The 19,898-nt window shown below is 35.5% G+C and overlaps 2 protein-coding genes across 3 annotated transcripts in view; one reads left to right on the top strand and one right to left on the bottom strand.

Moving 5' to 3' along the window:
* The first annotated feature begins 642 nt into the window (after window positions 1–642).
* LOC139958616 (kinesin-like protein KIF28P) lies at window positions 643–18,861 on the top strand. Its single transcript, XM_071955813.1, has 24 exons — window positions 643–1,203; window positions 2,839–2,976; window positions 3,676–3,869; window positions 4,112–4,244; window positions 4,752–4,840; window positions 5,186–5,303; window positions 5,915–6,134; window positions 6,575–6,708; window positions 6,922–6,992; window positions 7,573–7,633; window positions 7,769–7,939; window positions 8,227–8,342; window positions 8,652–8,766; window positions 8,933–8,996; window positions 9,383–9,511; window positions 10,166–10,332; window positions 10,816–10,964; window positions 12,022–12,159; window positions 12,872–13,093; window positions 13,541–13,609; window positions 14,552–14,674; window positions 14,892–15,026; window positions 15,350–15,427; window positions 16,247–18,861. The coding sequence occupies exons 2-24, from the start codon at window positions 2,934–2,936 to the stop codon at window positions 16,433–16,435; spliced, it is 2,928 nt and encodes a 975-aa protein (XP_071811914.1). The 5' UTR covers window positions 643–1,203; window positions 2,839–2,933; the 3' UTR covers window positions 16,436–18,861.
* The window catches only part of LOC139958619 (beta-galactosidase-like), a 28,370-nt gene continuing 26,263 nt past the window's right edge, over window positions 17,792–19,898 (bottom strand). For both annotated transcript variants that reach the window (XM_071955824.1, XM_071955823.1), the window contains exon 14: window positions 17,792–19,773. In XM_071955824.1, coding sequence (XP_071811925.1) covers window positions 19,585–19,773 — 189 coding nt within the window. In that variant the 3' untranslated portion in view covers window positions 17,792–19,584. The remainder of the gene's footprint in view (window positions 19,774–19,898) is intronic.

The following is a 19,898-nucleotide window of genomic DNA, read 5'->3' as shown; positions in this document are numbered from 1 at the left end:
ATGTCTATTTTTTTCTTAAATTTGGACTTTCTTCCCTCAAGAATTTGACTTGCAGTATGAGGTATAGGAAACGAAACATTGATCATGCTATTGTCTGGCAGTCCCCACCCCCTTTTTTTGTTTTGTTACTAATACAAATGCTCATGCATCTGAATGAAAACAACTGAATGATAACTTTAAAGCCTGGTCATGCCAGGGTAAGTAGGTCTGCCAAAGAGATGCAAGAGCAGAGCTACACGATATCCCCAAAATTAAGTTTGTTGATCCGTTGATATTTGGTTTGTAGGTCTGTCCCTCTTCCAGCTCCCCAGACTGTCCAAAAACAGTATTGTTATAATGTCATGTAACTTCACTTGGGGTCGTAAAAGATCAAAGTTTGAAAACCTTGTAACATGAAAACACCTGTACTTGACATTCGTTAATTGAACCTCATGTTAGTCTGTAAGTCTGATATATGGAGAGTAAAGGTGCTACCGGTATACTGTTTTCTATAGGGGGATCGAAGGTCATTTTGGGTCAACAGAGGTCAATTTGTGAATCCATAGTAAACAAAATGATCCCAAAAGTAAAGCTTAATTAAACTTGATATGTGTAAGTGTGTCTTATGGAATACAACAACTATATTGTTTTGGATGAAGGATCAAAGGTCACTTGAAGTCAACAAGCTGGGAAACGTTGTAAACAAGATAACTTTCAAACTATGCATTTAATTTCTTACCTACGACCTGTGAATTGGAAACCTCATTCACTAAGCCCTACAATCACAGAGGCAATAGATACTCTGTAAAACTCCATTTGGCTTTCCATGGCATTTTGCAAATTTAAAATATGCAAATAATTAATAAAGACCATGGCCGTCAACCAGCCTTGGACACTGAATCGTCCCCTGGCAACTGCAAACAGGTAGTCACTCTAAAGAGCGTCAGCCTTTGCGTTATTGGTGTTTGTGGATACTATGCGATTTCAATTGGAAGGATCCAAAAGATGACAGGCTTACTTTGATCATCGTTCGGACATATCACTACGTTATTAATTAACCTGAAGTGATTACATGATTGTAAGACAGATTTACATACACGGAAGGCTCGGGATTTCATTTTATACAGAAGACATTGAGAGGAAACTTCTTACTCGCCGTAAGGTATCAGAAACGTTCAGTTAAATGTCCCCAGCGCAGTCATCCAGATCCTAAATGTTACAGTGGTAGGCTTCAACTTTCAAGTTCTAGTAATACTATACTAGTACTAGCCTAACCAAGGCCAAACAAGTCTTTAAAGTTTAAGTCTATTACTAGTATTACTGTATTAGCAGTTAGTTTATTAGGCTATGCCTTATTAAAGTTACGGCCCTGCTCTATAGGTCTAACTTGAGGCTACATAGAAAATAATGACAAGCCTTACTGGCTAAGTAGGCATATAGTCAGTATTGCGAAGTTCGGAACACTGCGAAGTTCGGACACCCTAAGAAATACACGATTTCACCATGACAACCTACAGGAAGAGCCAAATTTCACCAAAAAGTACGAAGCTACAGTTATTTTCTCTCCAAAATGACCTGTGTGCAAGAAAGTGCTTACATATTTGTCAATAAAATGACGGAGATCTATGAAGTCTGTTATAATTACTGAAAGAGCAACTGCCCCACCAATTTTATCACCAGTGCCACACTGTGGGTTGTGTGTCCGAACTTCGCAATACTCTAGCAAAGAAATACCAGTTCCACAATCACGAAGAATCTTCTTGGAATACAACGTGAAAACAGTTTGCAGGAAAGAAAGTTTGGCCGTGTATCGTAATATAACACAATTCTCCCACCATATCAAGTATATTTTCCGGTGATTTAGACCAGAAGATATAGTTTTGGGGTGTTTTAAGGTTTAGGTGTCCGAACTTCGAAGTGTCCATGCTACTGTAGTACAATTCGATATAATATAAAGGCTAGCATAAGTTAAGTCCACAGATGAGTGCTATTCCAGAACTACGTATTAGGTAGGCCTAGGTCCAATCCTACTTTTACTTTAAACTAAAGCTCCATTATATTGACGTTCAACACAATGTGAAAGAGGCTTAGGCCCTCTAAATGATCACACAATCAGGTACATTTTTGCAAACATTGGCCCATTAGTAGAGACTGAGCGAACGAAAAATTAAAGCAAAAATAGCCCAGTTTCTCTACCAAAACATTAACCCGACGCATGCGCAACAAATGTCTTCACAACAATATGGCGGCTGGAGGCAACACTGAACTATTTTTGCTTAACTCAGTGTGAGGGACGTAAGTAATGACTCAAGGTTTTTGTGAAATGTGTCCAGGAATGCTCAGAGAGAGTGAGACATCACAGAATGGTGCCTGGTATAAGCATCGTGATTGCATAAAACAATATGTAGCCCACCATATAGCCAGTATACAGTTATAGTATAGTTACGAATGAACAGGTCAATAAATCTGCTTGCACTTGTGTCCAATTGATGTTGTCATATGGACCAAACCAATAACATAGACCTGACACACCTTGTTTTGGTTTGAATTTTTCATTTGTTCATCTTTGCAAATAGGTCAAATTTTGTGAAAAAACTACATTGTCATGATTGTGTGATTATATATTTACTAGTTACTCAATTGTATCTACAACATTTGAAGTGTTTTGGATCGGTTACTTCATGTTTATAATAGAATTAACTGTATGTTAGGTTTACATTATTTTTCAGATGTTCATCATGATAAAAGAAAGAAAATGTTGCACTGTGGGGACAGTGGATACACTTTGCTGTACACCATAATCAATTCTAATTTTCTTGATTTTAAACATGTGCACATGTCATCTTTCTATTTTCATAGGTTATGGCTTTTTAATTCCCAGTGTTCAATGGTGCATCTTTTTAGCCAATCACAAGTCAACAGGAAATAGTGACCAGATATACTAAGCAGTCAAGATGGCGGAAAATGTGAAAGTGGCTGTCCGTGTTCGACCATTTATATCCTTTGTGATCACATATGTTACATTGTAGCTAACAAAAAAACAAAGAAAGAAAAATGTTGAATGTAGATTATAGATGTGGCATATGAGTGAGTTGTTGTGATTGGAGATATCTGACCACAGAAATGATGATATATTTCAGCATGTTCTTTCATGTCTTCATGTATTTAATTCCCATTTCAGATGTTTTTCACAATAGGAAGTGTTTATGAAACATGTGAATGCTCTTTAGCATGTCAAAGGCAGCTGGTTAAAGGCCCCACTGAAAACCCACAACCGCCCAGTTTTCTCCAGGTTGATTGAAGATAATGTGGATATGTCATTAAAGGTCAAGAAAGTGCAACGTTAATTTCATCTCATGAGCCTTACCTGAGAGAACAAAGGAGTACCAAAATATAATATTGCAACAGTTACACAGATATGTTTTTGTTTGGTTGAATCATTTTGGTTGAATATGTAGGGATTACTATGGCTATAGGTTGATATGAAATGCCTATTCAACACTTGCTGTTTACTGCATGCTATGGTAGCAGAGAGGAAAGCAACCCGTAGAGCATATTGATATTAGTAAGTGCATTGCATACAGACAAAAAAAAATTAGGTGAGAAATTTATTGGAACATCTACAACAACAATCAAAACTTAATTCGATAATACTTTTTCTCCTGTTTCAAGCACTTCCTTAACATATATTTTACAATGAAAGAGAAAAAAATCGGAAAGCAAAATGCATAGTGAAGATGAGCAAGAAATCCACAGAGCTTCTGGATCCAGGAAATCTTAACTCGGAACCGAAACGCTTTGCGTTTGATTATTCTTATTGGTCGCACGATGGCTTCAAAGTGAGAAACGACGGTTACTGTGAACCTGCTGATAAAAACTATGTTGATCAGGTAGAGTAATCACCCTCTCTTCTGCTTTTTCTATTTGATTTAATTTAAAAAAAATAATAATAATAAAAAATAATAATAATAATAACAATTTAATTTTGTTATCTTTGAACAGAACAGAGGAAAAAAATTCACACATTCTGTACTTTCCATTACAACAACTATAAGAGCCTACTTATGTTGTCTGCTTCATCTTACTGTGTATTACTTGTCAGCTATTGTTGTGAATATTTATCTTTTGACAGGAGAAAATCTTCTCAGACCTTGGTCAAGTACTCTTGGACAATGCTTGGCTGGGTTACAACTGCTGTCTGTTTGCCTATGGACAGACAGGCTCTGGCAAATCTTACTCTGTGTTTGGGTATGGTCAGAATAAAGGTAAGACATCTAAACAATATGATATCAAATCTTTCAGAAATGGTAACAACTTTTGGTCAAAAGATCATGTGGGAAAATTGATAACTGACAGAGTAATCTTTGGCAAGCTATATTGCAAAAAGAGGACATTTTGTTGCCTAGAAGAGGGTATTACCCACAGTGAAGCTAAAACTACCCAGAATTCATCTACTTAACATTAACTCAAAATGTGCATAGCTTAGTTGATTATAGCATTGTCATATTGGGCAAAGGACGTAGGGTCAGAATATCTTCCACACAGTTACCTGAAAATCACGTATACACAGGCCTGCCCCACAGGAGGGGGCGGGGGGATAAGGGGCTTGCAAAAATCTATTTTTGCTGCATATACCATTATCCATGTACAAGATATGAAATTGAAACAGTTATACAAGCTTAGGTACTGTACTGGATCTCTCAAGAAAGTTTTCATACTCTCCAATCAGATTAGTTTACTGTATCCAACCTTGTTGCCTTCTCATCTGATAGGTATTGTTCCTGTGGCCTGCGAGAGGTTGTTTGACCGCATCTCAGAGAAAAGAGCAAATGCTGATAAATCCAGAGAAGAAGAGTACCAGGTATAAAGACAAATGTCAAATGAATGTTTCCTTCTTCTGTTGTTGTTTGTGTGTCATGAAATATATATATAGATAATGTTATACTACAAAGAGATGTCTCTGATGTGCATAGTGCTTTTATTGTAAATATGACTAATGTACACCCACCTCCACTGCCTTGTGCCCCGCCCCCTCCCAAACCTAGGTAAGTAATATATAGCACAATCTGTTATTTGACTATTTTGTGAAATCTCATTATAGAAGCAAGGAGTCGATATGATGATTGTCTAGTTCTCGGCGGATCTGTAAGAAGCTTTCAACACATTTTCTCACCATTTTTGTTCTTTCTCATTTCCTGTTGTTAAGGTGTTTGTCAGTATGTTGGAGATATACAATGAGCAGATCAGAGATCTTCTCAATCCAAACAGCTTTAAGCTGAAAGGTGGATTAAAAGTTAGACTCCATGCTTCCAAAGGATTTTATGGTATGTATAGATGCAATAAAGCCACCTCTGTCAACAACAACTTGTGTATTCTAGTATTCTTGTGGTGCAGTACATTGTTTACATTGTCATTAAGACCCACTTTGGTATAAATGTGTTTGTTTGTTTGATATGAATATAAAACCATCCAAATTTCAAGGTCAATGATAAGTACCTATATGAAGTATTCTGCATAAACTAAAGGTAAAATCAATATACAAATGTCTAGAAATGCAGAGAAATCTAATATCACAGAGAAAGATGAATATTCATTGTATGATGTCATATTCATAATTTTATTTCTCCAAATTTCCTGGACAAACATCTGTTGTAGCTCATCGTAGAGGATTTTACCACTGTTTTTGATGAGGTTTTTTTTGTATTGGTGCCATTTTTTGCTATTGGCATTCTACTATTTCATTCATGGAATATTTTATCAGGTATCGCATCGCAAACTGCCAAACAAAATGGGCAGATTCCTAGACAAGTGCAGTGGCAACTTTTACACAGAGGAATTTAAGCATTTTATAAGAATCAGAATTCAAATCCTTCAAAAACACCTTATGCAAGAATTGATCGTTAAATTAATTTCCTGTCTATTTTATTGTTTGCAGTTGAATCTCTGAAGACGTTCCCCGTGAAAAGCTACAATGACATAAACAGCCGGATTAACGAAGGGACTCGCAACCGCACTATAGCGTCAACCAACATGAATGCTACAAGCAGCAGAGCACACACTATAGTCACCATCAACTTTGTACAGAAAGGAAAAAATGATGCTGGCCAGAATATGACCAAGACATCCATTATTAATTTAGTGGATTTGGCAGGAAGGTAATTACTAATTAATTAATTTACTTTAGGGTACTATGTTTCCCTGACCCTCTCTTTGCAATACTCTCTCTGTCTCTCTCTGGGCATCAAGTAATATTGCAAGAACCTAAGTGTAATATCTAAAATATCAGAGGACTTTTAGACTTTGGCTTAGAATGCGTACTTAGGTTATTTATTTCGTTCTTTGTATGGTTTGGGGGGGGGGGGCAGGGGTGGACTGTGGTATAAATTGCAAGTGATCCACTCCAGCACTCTTTTTCCAAGCTAGTATCCCAGTAGTCCAATCTACTCCTGAGGAATGTGCTTGTACCATTAGACACCACATCTGTAGTGTTTTATACTGTAGCTTATTTTAAGCCCGTTTTGTATGGACAAAGTGACACTGCATTTACAAAATTGGAAGTCATCGTTAAGTTTACTCTGTTTTAATTGTTGAACAGTGAAAGAGTAGACAGTACAGGAGCGACAGGGGATAGACTAAAAGAGGGCGCTGCCATCAATTTATCTCTCACATCTCTCGGTAACGTCATCAAATCCTTGGCTGATGTCGGAGCAGGAAAGAAAGGAGTGATGAGTAAGTTTATTATTCAAGATCAATTCATTGAGTATGAAATTTGGATTATGTCTTTCACAGCAGATTTTGTCTGAATACTACAGCTTTTTGGTTGTAGGATGCTTAAAGGAGTTTGTTTGGTTTGATTGCATTCCATATTCCTAGTATGTACACTATTGTAGTAGAAATGAAGAGAAAGTACAATTTGTAATATATATCTATATGCACTTCCAGTTCCTTACAGAGATTCAAAACTCACCATGTTACTGAAGAATGCTTTAGGAGGGAATAGTAAGACCATTATGGTGAGTGGCTCATAAAGTTACAGTTAACGTATGAAGCAGTCATAAAATATCCTCTAGTTGAACATGGTTGAGAGAGATCTTACAAAGTTTTGAAAGCTCATAAAACTGTTAAGTAACTCTCAAAGTAAAAAGAAATAAAGTAAACCATTTCATAGTCAGAAAGTTCACTATGGATGATTTCAAAACTGTTTCCTGGAAGGGAAAACTTGACTGACAAGGAGATCAGATTTGAACAGTCGGTATAAATGTCTAGATTATGAGAGATAGATTGTTTTCAGTTTGATTAGTGTGCTTTTGTTATAGTGATTGTGTGTTTAAAGAGGAAGGGGACATGAAAAGACTAGTTTTTAATATTATGAAAGTGACAAGTCTACCAATTCCATAATCATGTATTACATGGGATGAGTTGTTGCACAAAGATTTTCAAAGAAGTTTCACAATTCAACATTGCTAATTTTTCCTTTTGTTTTTTTTTTGAGGGGGGGGTGGTGGGTAGGGTGGTATTTTAGCTGTAGAATGGAATTACTTCTTGATTGATCAACTTACCTCTCATGAAGTTCATTTGATATATATTTTTCAGATTGCAGCCATTAGTCCTGCAGACATCAACTATGACGAGACACTCTCCACCTTGCGTTATGGTAAGTCTTGCATTTCAAAGTTTTTTTAAGTTTATAACTATGCAAGTAATTGAATTGGCTTATTATCTGCAAAGATCAAACTGGAGAACTAACAAGTTCATCTTTTCTTCTCATTTCTTATGAAATATCTCGCAGCAAATAGAGCCAAAAGCATCAAGACGAAGGCTATCGTTAACGAAAGTCCGACAGAGAAGCTTATAAGAGAACTGAAAGAAGAGAATGCTCGTCTGATGAAGCAGTTAGAAGGAAAAGGAGGGATTGGGGAGACTCAGGGAGAAGTTACTATGCAGGGTGTTCCAGAGGAAGGTGAGGACGAAGATGGTTCATGGACATAATGAACAAATTGTGAAATATCATTGTTAAAGTGATTTATTTTGTTATATTAAACAGCTTGATTGATACTGTAGATAGGATACCTGTGGGTGTCAATGATTTCACTCTCAGTAAAGTTGATGTTATAGTTACATGAGGGATGTTGGTTACGATGTAACAGTTAGTTATTGTGTGATATCACACATGATGTGAAGTTTGAAAGATGTTGCACTGCTTCATTAAACAATGTCAATGACTGGTATTTATGTGGTGCCTTGCAGAGGTTGAAGAAATGAAGAAAGAATTAGAGGAACAGCTCCGTCAGAATGAGGAAGAGATGAATGCGATGAAGAAATCCTGGGAGCAGAGGTTGAAAGAAGTCCAGACAGCTCAGGAGGTGAGGTGTCCACCATCTTGTTATATCAAGGTTGCTTTAAAAGGATGTTTTGAAAACCTAAAGCTGAAAGTTGAAATTTTATTGATAAATGAAAATGAAAGAATTTGAAAAATCAAATGTAAACATCCTTAGTCAAGCAATGTAAACAGTATCCATGAAATATGAAGATCAAAAGTTTTCATATAAAAATTGTTTAGCATAGGAGTTGTGTAAGCAAGACAAAATCACTGATTTATTCAAAGCTGTGTTAATATAAACACTTTTTGAGCAGACTACAACCAATTTTCATCCTTGTTTTTACCATCTTAGGAGGAGCTGGAAAAGGAACGCAAGAAACGAGAAGATATGAAAGTAACCCCTCACTTCTGGAATTTGAATGAAGACCCAGCACTAACTGGAATGATCATACATTTCGTCAAGCCTGGTATGTAATACTTTATTAAACCTTAAATTGATTCACATGTAGATTTATCAGTTATTATTATTATTTCAATTTTGGGGTAAAAAGTTGACAAGAGCTACCAAAGCACATGGCATTGATCATCTCTTTGGTACAAGTGTTTTATAATTTTCCCCTCTTTCTTTGTTAGGTGTTACAAAGATTGGTTCTAACAAGGCAGCTTCTGTACCAGACATCCTTCTAAATGGTTTGAAGTAAGTAGTTTCCATATTATAACCATCTACGCAGTCACTAAATGCTAAACAAGATTTGTATTGTCCGACAGGGACTACATTATTGAAATTGATATTCCTGGTAGCTCAATCTTTCAGTGTGTTACTTTATTTGTTCACAGTATAAACTAACCTTACTAAACTTACCTTATTATAACCTCATTTGTAATGGAGGTGGTTTAGAATTATTTCTCCTTTACTATCCTCATCACTCTAACCATTCTCAACTATACCAAGTGACACCCACAGTGTATGGCATCCCTAGACTAATTGAATTCTTTTGATACCTTATGATTCACTCATGACTGTATACAAGCATTCTTCACCTGTGTCATTCCCTAATATGATTTGTAACTCCTCATTATCAGTATCCAACCAGAACATGGCGTGGTCTCAAATCGTAATAATGTGGTGTCGATAAAACCCTGCCTACCTGCAAAGATACTGGTTAATGGCAAAGCGCTGACAGAGAAAATGGAACTACACCATAATGACAGGTGAGTTATATTTTTATATTGTAAAACAAGAAAATCAGAAACCAGAATTCTGAGAGCAAAGGACTTTAACACTACCCCAACAGGAAACTCATCTTGCCACAAGTTCATTGATCTTGATATGAAGAGGCTACATTGCAATCCTGAGATAAGCAGGCGGGGCCCACGATCCATCAATAATCCTATGTAACCCAAACACTGCATTGTGACTCATAGGTTGATGGACCATAGTTCTAAACTAACGGGCAATTTTGATATACTTACCTTATGTATGCTTATATAAGCATATTTGTATATAAGTATATATGAAAACAAGCATATATGTTTATAAGTATATATGTATATAAGCATATATGTGCTTCAAAATTGTTGTAAGGAAAGAAAATACTACTGAAATTATATTGATGTAAACTCTATTCTGGCAAGAAAATATATTCAATTGTGCACACAGGATATAAACACACACTAACAATGGCTTGTAAGTTTGTTGAGAGGTTTACTGACCAGTATGTATTCTGTCAAGTTTCTTAAATTGTGCACACATGATATATACACACACTAAATGGCTTGTAAGTTTAATTGAGAGGTTTACTGACCAGTATGTATTAACGAACATCAATTAATACATTTCATGAATAATTGTATCTGTTCTGATAGGGTGATGTATGGCTCCAAGCATCTGTATGTTTTCCACCATCCTCAAGACCTTGCAAAAAACCCAGACAAGGAAAAGAAAGAGGAATCACCGACTTACAATTCAGCTCAAGAAGAAATCGTGGCCAACTCTGGCTTTGACATGACCAAAGGATCAGACAAATCCCAGGGTAATCTTCTAAGTCAACTTTAGTAAAACAAATATTAAGATTTGTATAAAAAACAATTCTGTTTTATGTTAAATGTGGCCTTTACATTTCTACCGTATCAGCTAATCCAGAAATACAATTTGTGTAGGTGTTAGTGCATTTCATAACTCAGGGGGTACAATTGTGTAGGTGTTAGTCCATTTCATAACTCAGCAGGTACAATTGTTTATATATTGTCACACTTCAAACTTCTGATAAAGGTGAGGAACTGTTTGTACTGTCAGTATGAGTGTTTTGAAGCAAGGTATAAGAGGACAGTATACAGTGGTATTAGAACTTTCTAAAAAACTTGGCCAAAACTGGCTGGTTTCATATCAGGATTCATTCTTGTCTACAAACCTATTCAATAGAACTACTTCGATGTAAAGTAAATGACTCTGTACTGTTTCTCTTTGTATTATCATTGTAATCACCGTGGTTACCTCTATTTTCTTTGTGTTTCAGATGACCTTCTCCTTCAGCAAGAATTGGTGGAGTTGATGCCTCACGTCAACGAAGCTAACGCCATGAGTGATGAACTCAAGAAAAGAATTAGATTTGAAATTGTCCTTATTTCACCTCAGTCTCAGGGACTGTCTCATGGAAGAACCCAGGTATGTCTGTGTAGTCAGTAAATTTGTCCTGTATTTTTTATTTTCGTCTATTAGTGCTTTGTATTTGTATTGTCGGTAACTCTAGTTGATATTAGTATTCAATAACTGTCCTTTTGTGCAATGTGTTGTGCATTATGTCTGTGTATGATATCCTGTTAATATCTTATTTATAACTTATCTGTGTATTATATCCTGTTAATATCTAAAGTGTCCCTTATCTGTGCATTATATGTCTGTATTATATCCTGTTAATATCTTAAATGTCCCTTATCTGTGTATTATATGTCTGTATTATATCCTGTTAGTATCTGAAGAATCCGTTATCTGTGTATTACATCCTGTTAATTTCTAAAGTGTCCCTTATCTGTGCATTATATGTCTGTATTATATCCTGTTAATATCTTAAATGTCCCTTGTCTGTGTATTATATGTCTGTATTATATCCTGTTAGTATCTGAAGAATCCGTTATCTGTGTATTACATCCTGTTAATTTCTAAAGTGTCCCTTATCTGTGTATTATATGTCTGTATTACATCCTGTTAATTTCTAAAGTGTCCCTTATCTGTGTATTATATGTCTGTATGATATCCTGTTAGTATCTGAAGAATCCGTTATCTGTGTATTACATCCTGTTAATTTCTAAAGTGTCCCTTATCAGTGTATTATATGTCTGTATTATATCCTGTTAATTTCTAAAGTGTCCCTTATCTGTGTATTATATGTCTGTATTATATCCTGTTAGTATTTGAAGTATCCCTTATCTGTGTATTATATGTCTGTATTATATCCTGTTAGTATCTGAAGAATCCGTTATCTGTGTATTACATCCTGTTAATTTCTAAAGTGTCCCTTATCTGTGCATTATATGTCTGTATTATATCCTGTTAATATCTTAAATGTCCCTTATCTGTGCATTATATGTCTGTATTATATCCTGTTAATATCTTAAATGTTCCTTATCTGTGTATTATATGTCTGTATTATATCCTGTTAGTATCTGAAGAATCCCTTATCTGTGTATTATATGTCTGTCTGAAGTATCCCTTATCTCCTCAGGTTTCAGTAGTCATGAAAAATCTCAGCAACGAGAATGAATTTGTCTGGGATCGGAATAAGTTCCTGAACAGGAAGTACCTGATGGAGGAGATGTACCAGGACTTTGTTAATGGTGATAAAGACTGGGATGTAGACCAGGTAAGAATGATAGAAATGTAATTCTATAATTACATTACAGAATGTAATGTCCCAGAATGTAATGTCCCAGAATATAATGTCCCAGTCATCCCTGTGACTGTAATCTAGACCAGGTAAGAAATATGGAAATGTCAATATAGTGATGCTCTCAACCAGTGGGTTCTCAAATTGTTCTCTACGAGGGCCAGAGAGACTTATTGGTTGGAGCAACATGGTCAGAGAGAATAAATATCTCACAATACCTTGATTGAGCAAAGTACTCTGTTAACTGTTGGAGTGCTCAAGCCTAATAAACTTGTATACTCGATTAGTGCAAAACTGTGGGCTGAATTTTCTATTGCGAACCCGATTGAAATCTATAGCGGGCCAGATTTGGCCCATGTGCCAGCTATTGAGAACTACTACGCTATAATAATATGTAACCTGAAATATGGCTGTTAACTTAACAGGATATGTTTCTATTAAAGAAATGTACTTGGAATTCATTAAATCTATTAATATAAAGCTTGGATGTTTCTTACAGAGCATATTTGATGGGTCTCTTGGCGTGCCGTACAGATAAATTTATGAAAAGCACTGCCCAATCCTTTCCATATTTTGTCTATATTCATTCTGTGTTAAAGGCTGTTTCATTGTGCGTAGAATCAGTTGTAGCAGAGGTTTTGTTATTTCCTACTTCACCCGTTTTGAAATCATTACATTTCCATTTTAGAACAAAGATCCATTTTGGGAACCCCCAGAGACAGAGGTTCTCGTTGGTGTGGTACACATCTTCCTTCAAAGTCTCTCGTATCTCATAGAAATTGAAGAATTCCTGGGTATCGTGGACTATCGGGGTGGTCAGCAAGGACTACTCAAGGTAGATATAGTACCGTGTACACAAAATGGTGACCTTCTCCCAGAAGAGGACTTTGTTGACGACCCTAAAGAACTGGTGAGTGGAATCCATCCAGTCCACTCATCCATATTAGTTTTGTTCAAACATGCTGCCAGTGTTAATTCACTGCAATGGTTTTTAGCAGGACAGTTCCAAAACTAGTTACATATGGCAACATGTACCACTTGACCTCCAGGATGCTAAACATTGCTAAATCTATTCAAAAGTACTTCTCTGGAGGTTGTGAATTATCTGATCACATTTGAGAAGTGTTGTATTAGACATTTAACTCTCTCGGTGAAGTAAATGCTTTCACGGTCGCAATAAAATTGCTGGCTGAAATATGAAATATTAGTGACCATTATCTGACCATCTAGCACATTTGGGGGCAATGCTTATAACCTTTGACCCTGGAAATTGATGATTCGTTTTTGATGAACATTTATCAGGAAAAAGCTGTCTTTATGATTTTCTTCTGATTCAATTTTACGTGTATCATTACAGCTTAACAGAGCAGTGAATTTTAAGATTAGCATCGCCCATGCAAGAGGACTTCCATCAAGAATAAAAAAAGTAAGTAGACAATTATAAATAGTATGTCTCATTTTACTAAAGGTTAAGTTGTAAAGTACAGCCCAAGGCTTTTGCAGTTAATAATTCAGACATACATGTATGAAAAACTTTCTGCAAAATAACTTAAAGAAATATCAATATATATAAAAAATTAGCAACAAAATTAAATCTTGTGAAAGTTTCCCCTTGGTTTGGATAAGCTTTGAGTCAATGTGAACTGATACATAATCAACGAGAAATGAGAGTTTTGATTTAAAGCAGCATTTTGCGTCCTTTTCTATGATTTTTCTCAACCTCACTGACTCCACTATGCCATAACGACATACATAACTAGCTTATCTATTTAAATCTAACTTCACATGGTGGCAAAAAAGTCGAAAAATTTGCAACTTTCAACTTTGTTTTTCTCCAAGATATTTACCATTAGAACCCAATAAACCTCGCCCATAATATGAATATTTAAACACTACGTCATTGACCAATGGGCCTATGTAATACAACACCATGCTTTTCTTGTGTACAGTCTATATGGCAGTTGTACCAGGGAGTTCCATACATCTCCCTGGTTGTACCAACGCAAAGTCTTGAATCTATTTTTAGCAATGGCTCATAACTAAACCTGCATCTCTGATTGGTTGAATTCAAACTAGTGGGTTTGGCGGAACTGTATGCGATTAATTTTAACAGTGGAATTTGTCGAGGACACTCTTCTCATTATCTGCAAATATCCTTAATTACTCGCCAATTAACGTTGTTGGCAGGAAAAAAACTTGGCTAATATCTTAGTTTGCTGTTTTGTGATTGATATATGTCAAAAAATCGATGGACATGTCAAAAAAGTAGAAAACGGCGACCAAACGCAAAATGCTGCTTTAATGTCTTTCCTCTCAGTAAACTGAATGAATTATTCTATCATGCATGATTTTGTTTCTTCTATCCTAGAGTTTCTGCAAATACCAAACCTATTTAGATAAGAAACCCAGAAAGACAAAGGCAATTGAAGGAACCAGGAACCCCGACTATAAATACGAAGCTATTGTTTCAAGTAAAATAGTCACTGAAAAGGTAATGACATTGTTGCATATTTGAACTTTGTATGTCAAGAATTTCTGAATATATTTGTTCTAAATATTGGAAGTACATGTTGAAGTACATGTTGAGAATTTCTTTGACCGATCAATGCAGCACGCAGACCTAGCAGTTATCAATATTGAATGGTATCCTTACATGATTGAATGTGTTACTAAATTACTTCTTTTTTCTCCCTTTCGTCTGTTTACAGCTTTTAAGTTACTTAGAGAATGAGACGCTAGTCATTTACGTGTGGGGCACACAGAATGATGTTGCTGTAGAGAATGCTGGTGGAGCAGGATTGGTGGCGCAGCGTAAAGCTGCCTTTCTGAGCAATGCTGGTTGGGTACGTATCTATCTAAAGTTCACAGTGCAGTGAATATCGATGAAGGATTTAAAACTGTTTTCAGGAACCGATTAGCAATTGAATGAACTATTAAGTTACTTTACTCTTCTCTTACCTGTTACTTGTACATACCTGCTTTGATCTAACCAGCTTTTACAAGAATTGGTGCTCCCACTAACCATGGTCCTCTTATTTCCAAATCTACCATTCTGAAAGCTTACAATGTGATTCATGCAAAAGATTTTAATATACTTTATTAGCAACCTGAATAATCAACCATGTAAAATATTGATTTGATGTCAAAAACATAAATTTCTCCTCAGAATGAAGATGAACGAAGCAAGATGATGATAGAACTGAACACAGAGAGGAAACGAGTTGCCCGATTAGAGAAAAAATTGGTAAGATTTCCTCCACCTTTTTTTTAGGTTTTTAATGTCATGTATTACTTTTGATCTGTGTTAGAAAACTTTATACATGTTATTTCTGACAGGTACTTGTTAAGTCTATTGATAATCAACTGCCCACAAAATTCACTTGTATATTTAATTGATAGATTTTGTTAAAAATTCATGAATTATCAATTAACATTTGTTTACACTGAATGGAACTGTTTCTATTAATAACTACTTTTGCATTTTTGTCAACTTTTTGTGTCAGTCTGTGTCCGTCCCTGCTACTTTCTGAAATCAGTCCAGAAATTTTACTTCATTGTTATAGTATATTATATTAATATAATATATATAATATAATATATATATTAACTATACTATAGTTGCAAAGCAAAGATAAAGCCACAGAGTTCATGTTTCTAAGGAAAAATGGAAACATGGAAATAAACTAGATAGATGTAATACACCATTAGTTCTTTTCTAACTGTCAGAAATCCTGTCAACTTTCATTGTGATTCATTTATTTCCTTATCTTTCAGAGAATTATACAGCAAATTGTAACAGCCGCTCTGAGAGCTGGCAGATCTACTGTTAGTTCTCGCGATATTCAGGATATACTCAATGAATGATTTAGTGATTCGTAAATCTTAAAAACCTCAAAATCTTTTGCAACGTGCGTTCCAGGGGATTCTTTCTACACGGAGACAATAAAATTATGAAGATCAATTTTAAGCAGCTACAGATTTAGAGTTAAAACTTTTAGCATCTGCAGAGGTCAATAATGATGCAATCCTCTCTCCTAAGACAAGATTCTCGATACATTTTCAGAAACGAGTCCAAGACTTTGTCACAACTGAGACTGAAGTAGGAAGGTTGAATGCAGAGAAGTTAAATATCATCTTGAAAAGTGGATACAAGTTCAAGGCCGTGGCGATGGTCGTAGCAGCAGCGGAAAAGACTAAGCAGGCTGCCAAAAATGGGAAGAAAACCACCAGCAAAGCTTGTAGCCTTTCCTGACAATTGGAAAGATGCCAATATGACAGAGAGAGGCTTAACTGTAACATACACAAAAAGAAAACATCTTCCAGTTATACAAAAAGTGATATAACTTGTGTGTTTAGCACTAACCATAACTTTCCGTGTGATTGAATCTAACCAACCAAGCATGTAGTGTAATCACAGAACCTCTTATCCTGGAGGGGGCATACACATGAATGTTAAGCTATTGTCATCCTCTGTTCATCTTCACATTTCTGGTGATAACTTCTAATTCGTCAGTTTGTTACATTTGTGGTAACTTATATGATTCTGCATATGTAACATAGAACTCTATTGACATGAATTCAAAATGTGACCAGGACCTGATTAAGGTCTATGTGAGGTGGGGCGGGAGGGGGGGGGGAAGGGTGGTCATTATGCACAAAAATCAGTGATAGGCATTAAACAGTGTTCCAAAACTTCTGGGTATTGGCTTTACAGAGTTTATGTGGGTGTAATATGTTAAAGCAACATTAATTATTAATTAATATATCAGCTTTCATTGTTTTCATTCTCAGCAAAGTTTGCATATTCATTAAATTTTTAATCCATCTTAACAATGGGGAGATTGAAAGGAATACGTAGCATGTGTTACATGGGGAAATATTTTATCAATTTTGATGTGTCACATTGCATAAAGAAAACAAGCTGAATTATGGAATTATGACATAAGGATTGTTGTTTATGTGATAGAAAATTGTACCATGAAAATACTCCAAGGTAGATCTACTAGACATCATTTAGGTATGGTTATATTAAAGGTATTTATTCATTAGCAATTAATATAAATATTAATTTATTATCTGGACAAATTTAGGGTCAGATATGAAATGTAAGACGGATACTGTTACAATTTCAACAGTTTTCACCTAAAAATAGTTGAATTTGTCCACATCTTCAAAATTGATATTATGTGGGTTGACTAGACAGTCAGGTGAAGTGCTAGTTCAGTCACACCTGATAACTATGACCTTCTTGTATGTTAGATGTATATGGAAATGGATCTTGTTGATCTCAACAATCTCCATTAATATGATATTATGTTGGTTGACTAGACAGGTGACTTGTTGGTCCAGTCACACCTGATAACTATGACCTTCTTGTATGTTAGCTGTATATGGAAATGGATCTTGTTGATCTCAACAATCTCCATTAATATGATATTATGTTGGTTGACTAGACAGGTGACTTGTTGGTCCAGTCACACCTGATAACTATGACCTTCTTGTATGTTAGATGTATATGGAAATGGATCTTGTTGATCTCAACAATCTCCATTTATGACTCTTCTTCCTTTGATGGCACCTTGATATATTACAAATCCATCCATCCATATTTTAACTAGGAATTTAAGTCTTTCATTAGAATGTTTTGTGCAATTTAAGAATGTCATACTGTGCAGGACTCCTTAGCAACTTTATAAGCATTCTTCTCGTACATGGACCCTAAAATGTAAATGTTGTTTCTGTATTCTAAGGTTAATCAGCATAGGCTAGCCTTGATGAAAATGTTTATGTGATTAATTATGTAACTGGAAAAATGAAAACGATAGGAAACTTTTGATCAGATGTCCTTGGGTGCAAGGGAGATATGAACTCTCCCCCAGATTCGTGGTTGCTTTTTAAAATTTGGTTCATCACAAGAATATCTTAGATATTCTCAAATGTAAATGTGTCAGATTTGCTTATTCTCAAGACGACGTTGATTCGCAAGACCTTGTTACCCGATACCATAGAATATTGTTAACAGTAATTCATTTAGTAGGGAATTGTATTGTGTGGTTCTGACCACCGATCCTTAGATTCATTCCAGGTTGGGACATGCCGAAAAGAAATTGGAGTTGTGTAATCAAGAATTTATCAGAAGGGGGAAAGTAGTATTGAAGTAGAAAGTGTACATGTATATTTAATTATTCATTAAAACTGAAAGTCTTAAAATGTCCAAAGATAGAAACCTTGTTGTCTAATACCTTGATTTTTCAACTACATTCCCATTAATATTTAGTTAAACAAAGATTAATTTTAAAGTAATATTAAGCTATTCTTAAATTTCACACGTGACATTATTATGTCTTATAATATCATGTTGTTTGTGTACAGATCAGCTAACAGTTAGTATTGATATCATTTATGTGTGCTTTTACATAAATACAAAATAATGCTATAGTAATTTTAAGTAAATGTTGAGAGTTTTGTGAAATTTAGATACAAAAATATAATGTGACTTATAGTATACCTTGTTTGTCCTTCTTTAGCATGAGCTGACACTAACATAAATGACTTACATAGAACTACATGGGTTGTTGGCTTGTCAGTAACAATAAATCAACAACATACATGGATCTATATGGAGTAAGAAGTCATCAACGACATATACACAGAACTAGACAGTCAGACCGATACAGACAGAAAACAAATATGAAATGTTTCATGCCACTTTGTATTCATGTAGCAGAAAATTCTCTGCCATATTACCCTACCCTCTCCCTTTAATCTTCTTCTCTTTGTCCTTATCGAGTTTTATACCCTACCTCTCCTCTTCCCCCTGTTGGTTTCTTTCTTCTCTCCATCCCTTGTCTACTAATCCTCTTACATATACCTCTTTTATGTTCACCCTTCTCATTAACCTGTCTGTATTCTGTGCTTGTATTTTGTCCCTTGTAGTTTCTGTTACTTTTCATTCAGCCTCTGAAGAAGATCCTGCTAGGATCGAAACGTCATGCCCACTTACTTTTACACATATTTCAAATGAATCACATTCCGTATATCTGATGGTATCGCATACAAAGATTTGTCACAAACAGGTAGAGATTGATACCCTGTCCATTTAAGTTGGTGTAAGTACAAATACCAGGGAGGCATAGATAACTAAGATACCTCACCATAGGTAACATGGATAAAGCACAATTAATGGTGTTAACATGGTGTTCATTGTGTAGTAACAATCCTGCATAACTTACTCCAGGGAAGAATCCATAGGTAATATTGTTTGGAATCGTCCCTCAGAAAATGACTTAATTGTCACTTCGCATTAGGTAAAGTATTCACTGTTGTACCTGAGAGTGAATAGTACACTAGTTTGCGACTCTGGGTCAAATGACAAGACAGATTTTAAGCAAGCCACGATATTCAGACAGGGCCGTCAAGAATTGGTTTATCTAAGAGTCGTATGGTCTCTCCTGCGCTCTCTAACTCCAATAGGATTAACATGTTCTTCCCTCCCTTGTCAATCACGGGTGCAGGGATGTACAGGGTCACTTGCGGTCCTTTTGTAGGCCAGTATCTTCCCAAATTGAAGTCATTCAGAAAGGCTTGACCCTGAAGAAAGATACCCGATCATTTTAACTTAAATTCAGATAAAAGAAATAACAAAGACTACTTGACCTACAATTTTCTTCTATATTTATTTGACTTTTATGAAATAAAAGATTACCTAAATTCAT

The sequence above is a fragment of the Apostichopus japonicus genome, chromosome 18 (genome assembly GCF_037975245.1).
Source record: "Apostichopus japonicus isolate 1M-3 chromosome 18, ASM3797524v1, whole genome shotgun sequence".
In the NCBI taxonomy this organism is placed as follows: Eukaryota; Metazoa; Echinodermata; class Holothuroidea; order Aspidochirotida; family Stichopodidae; genus Apostichopus; species Apostichopus japonicus.
The sequence above is the reverse complement of the archived record's forward strand: the minus strand, read 5'-3'. Positions and strand labels throughout refer to the sequence as shown.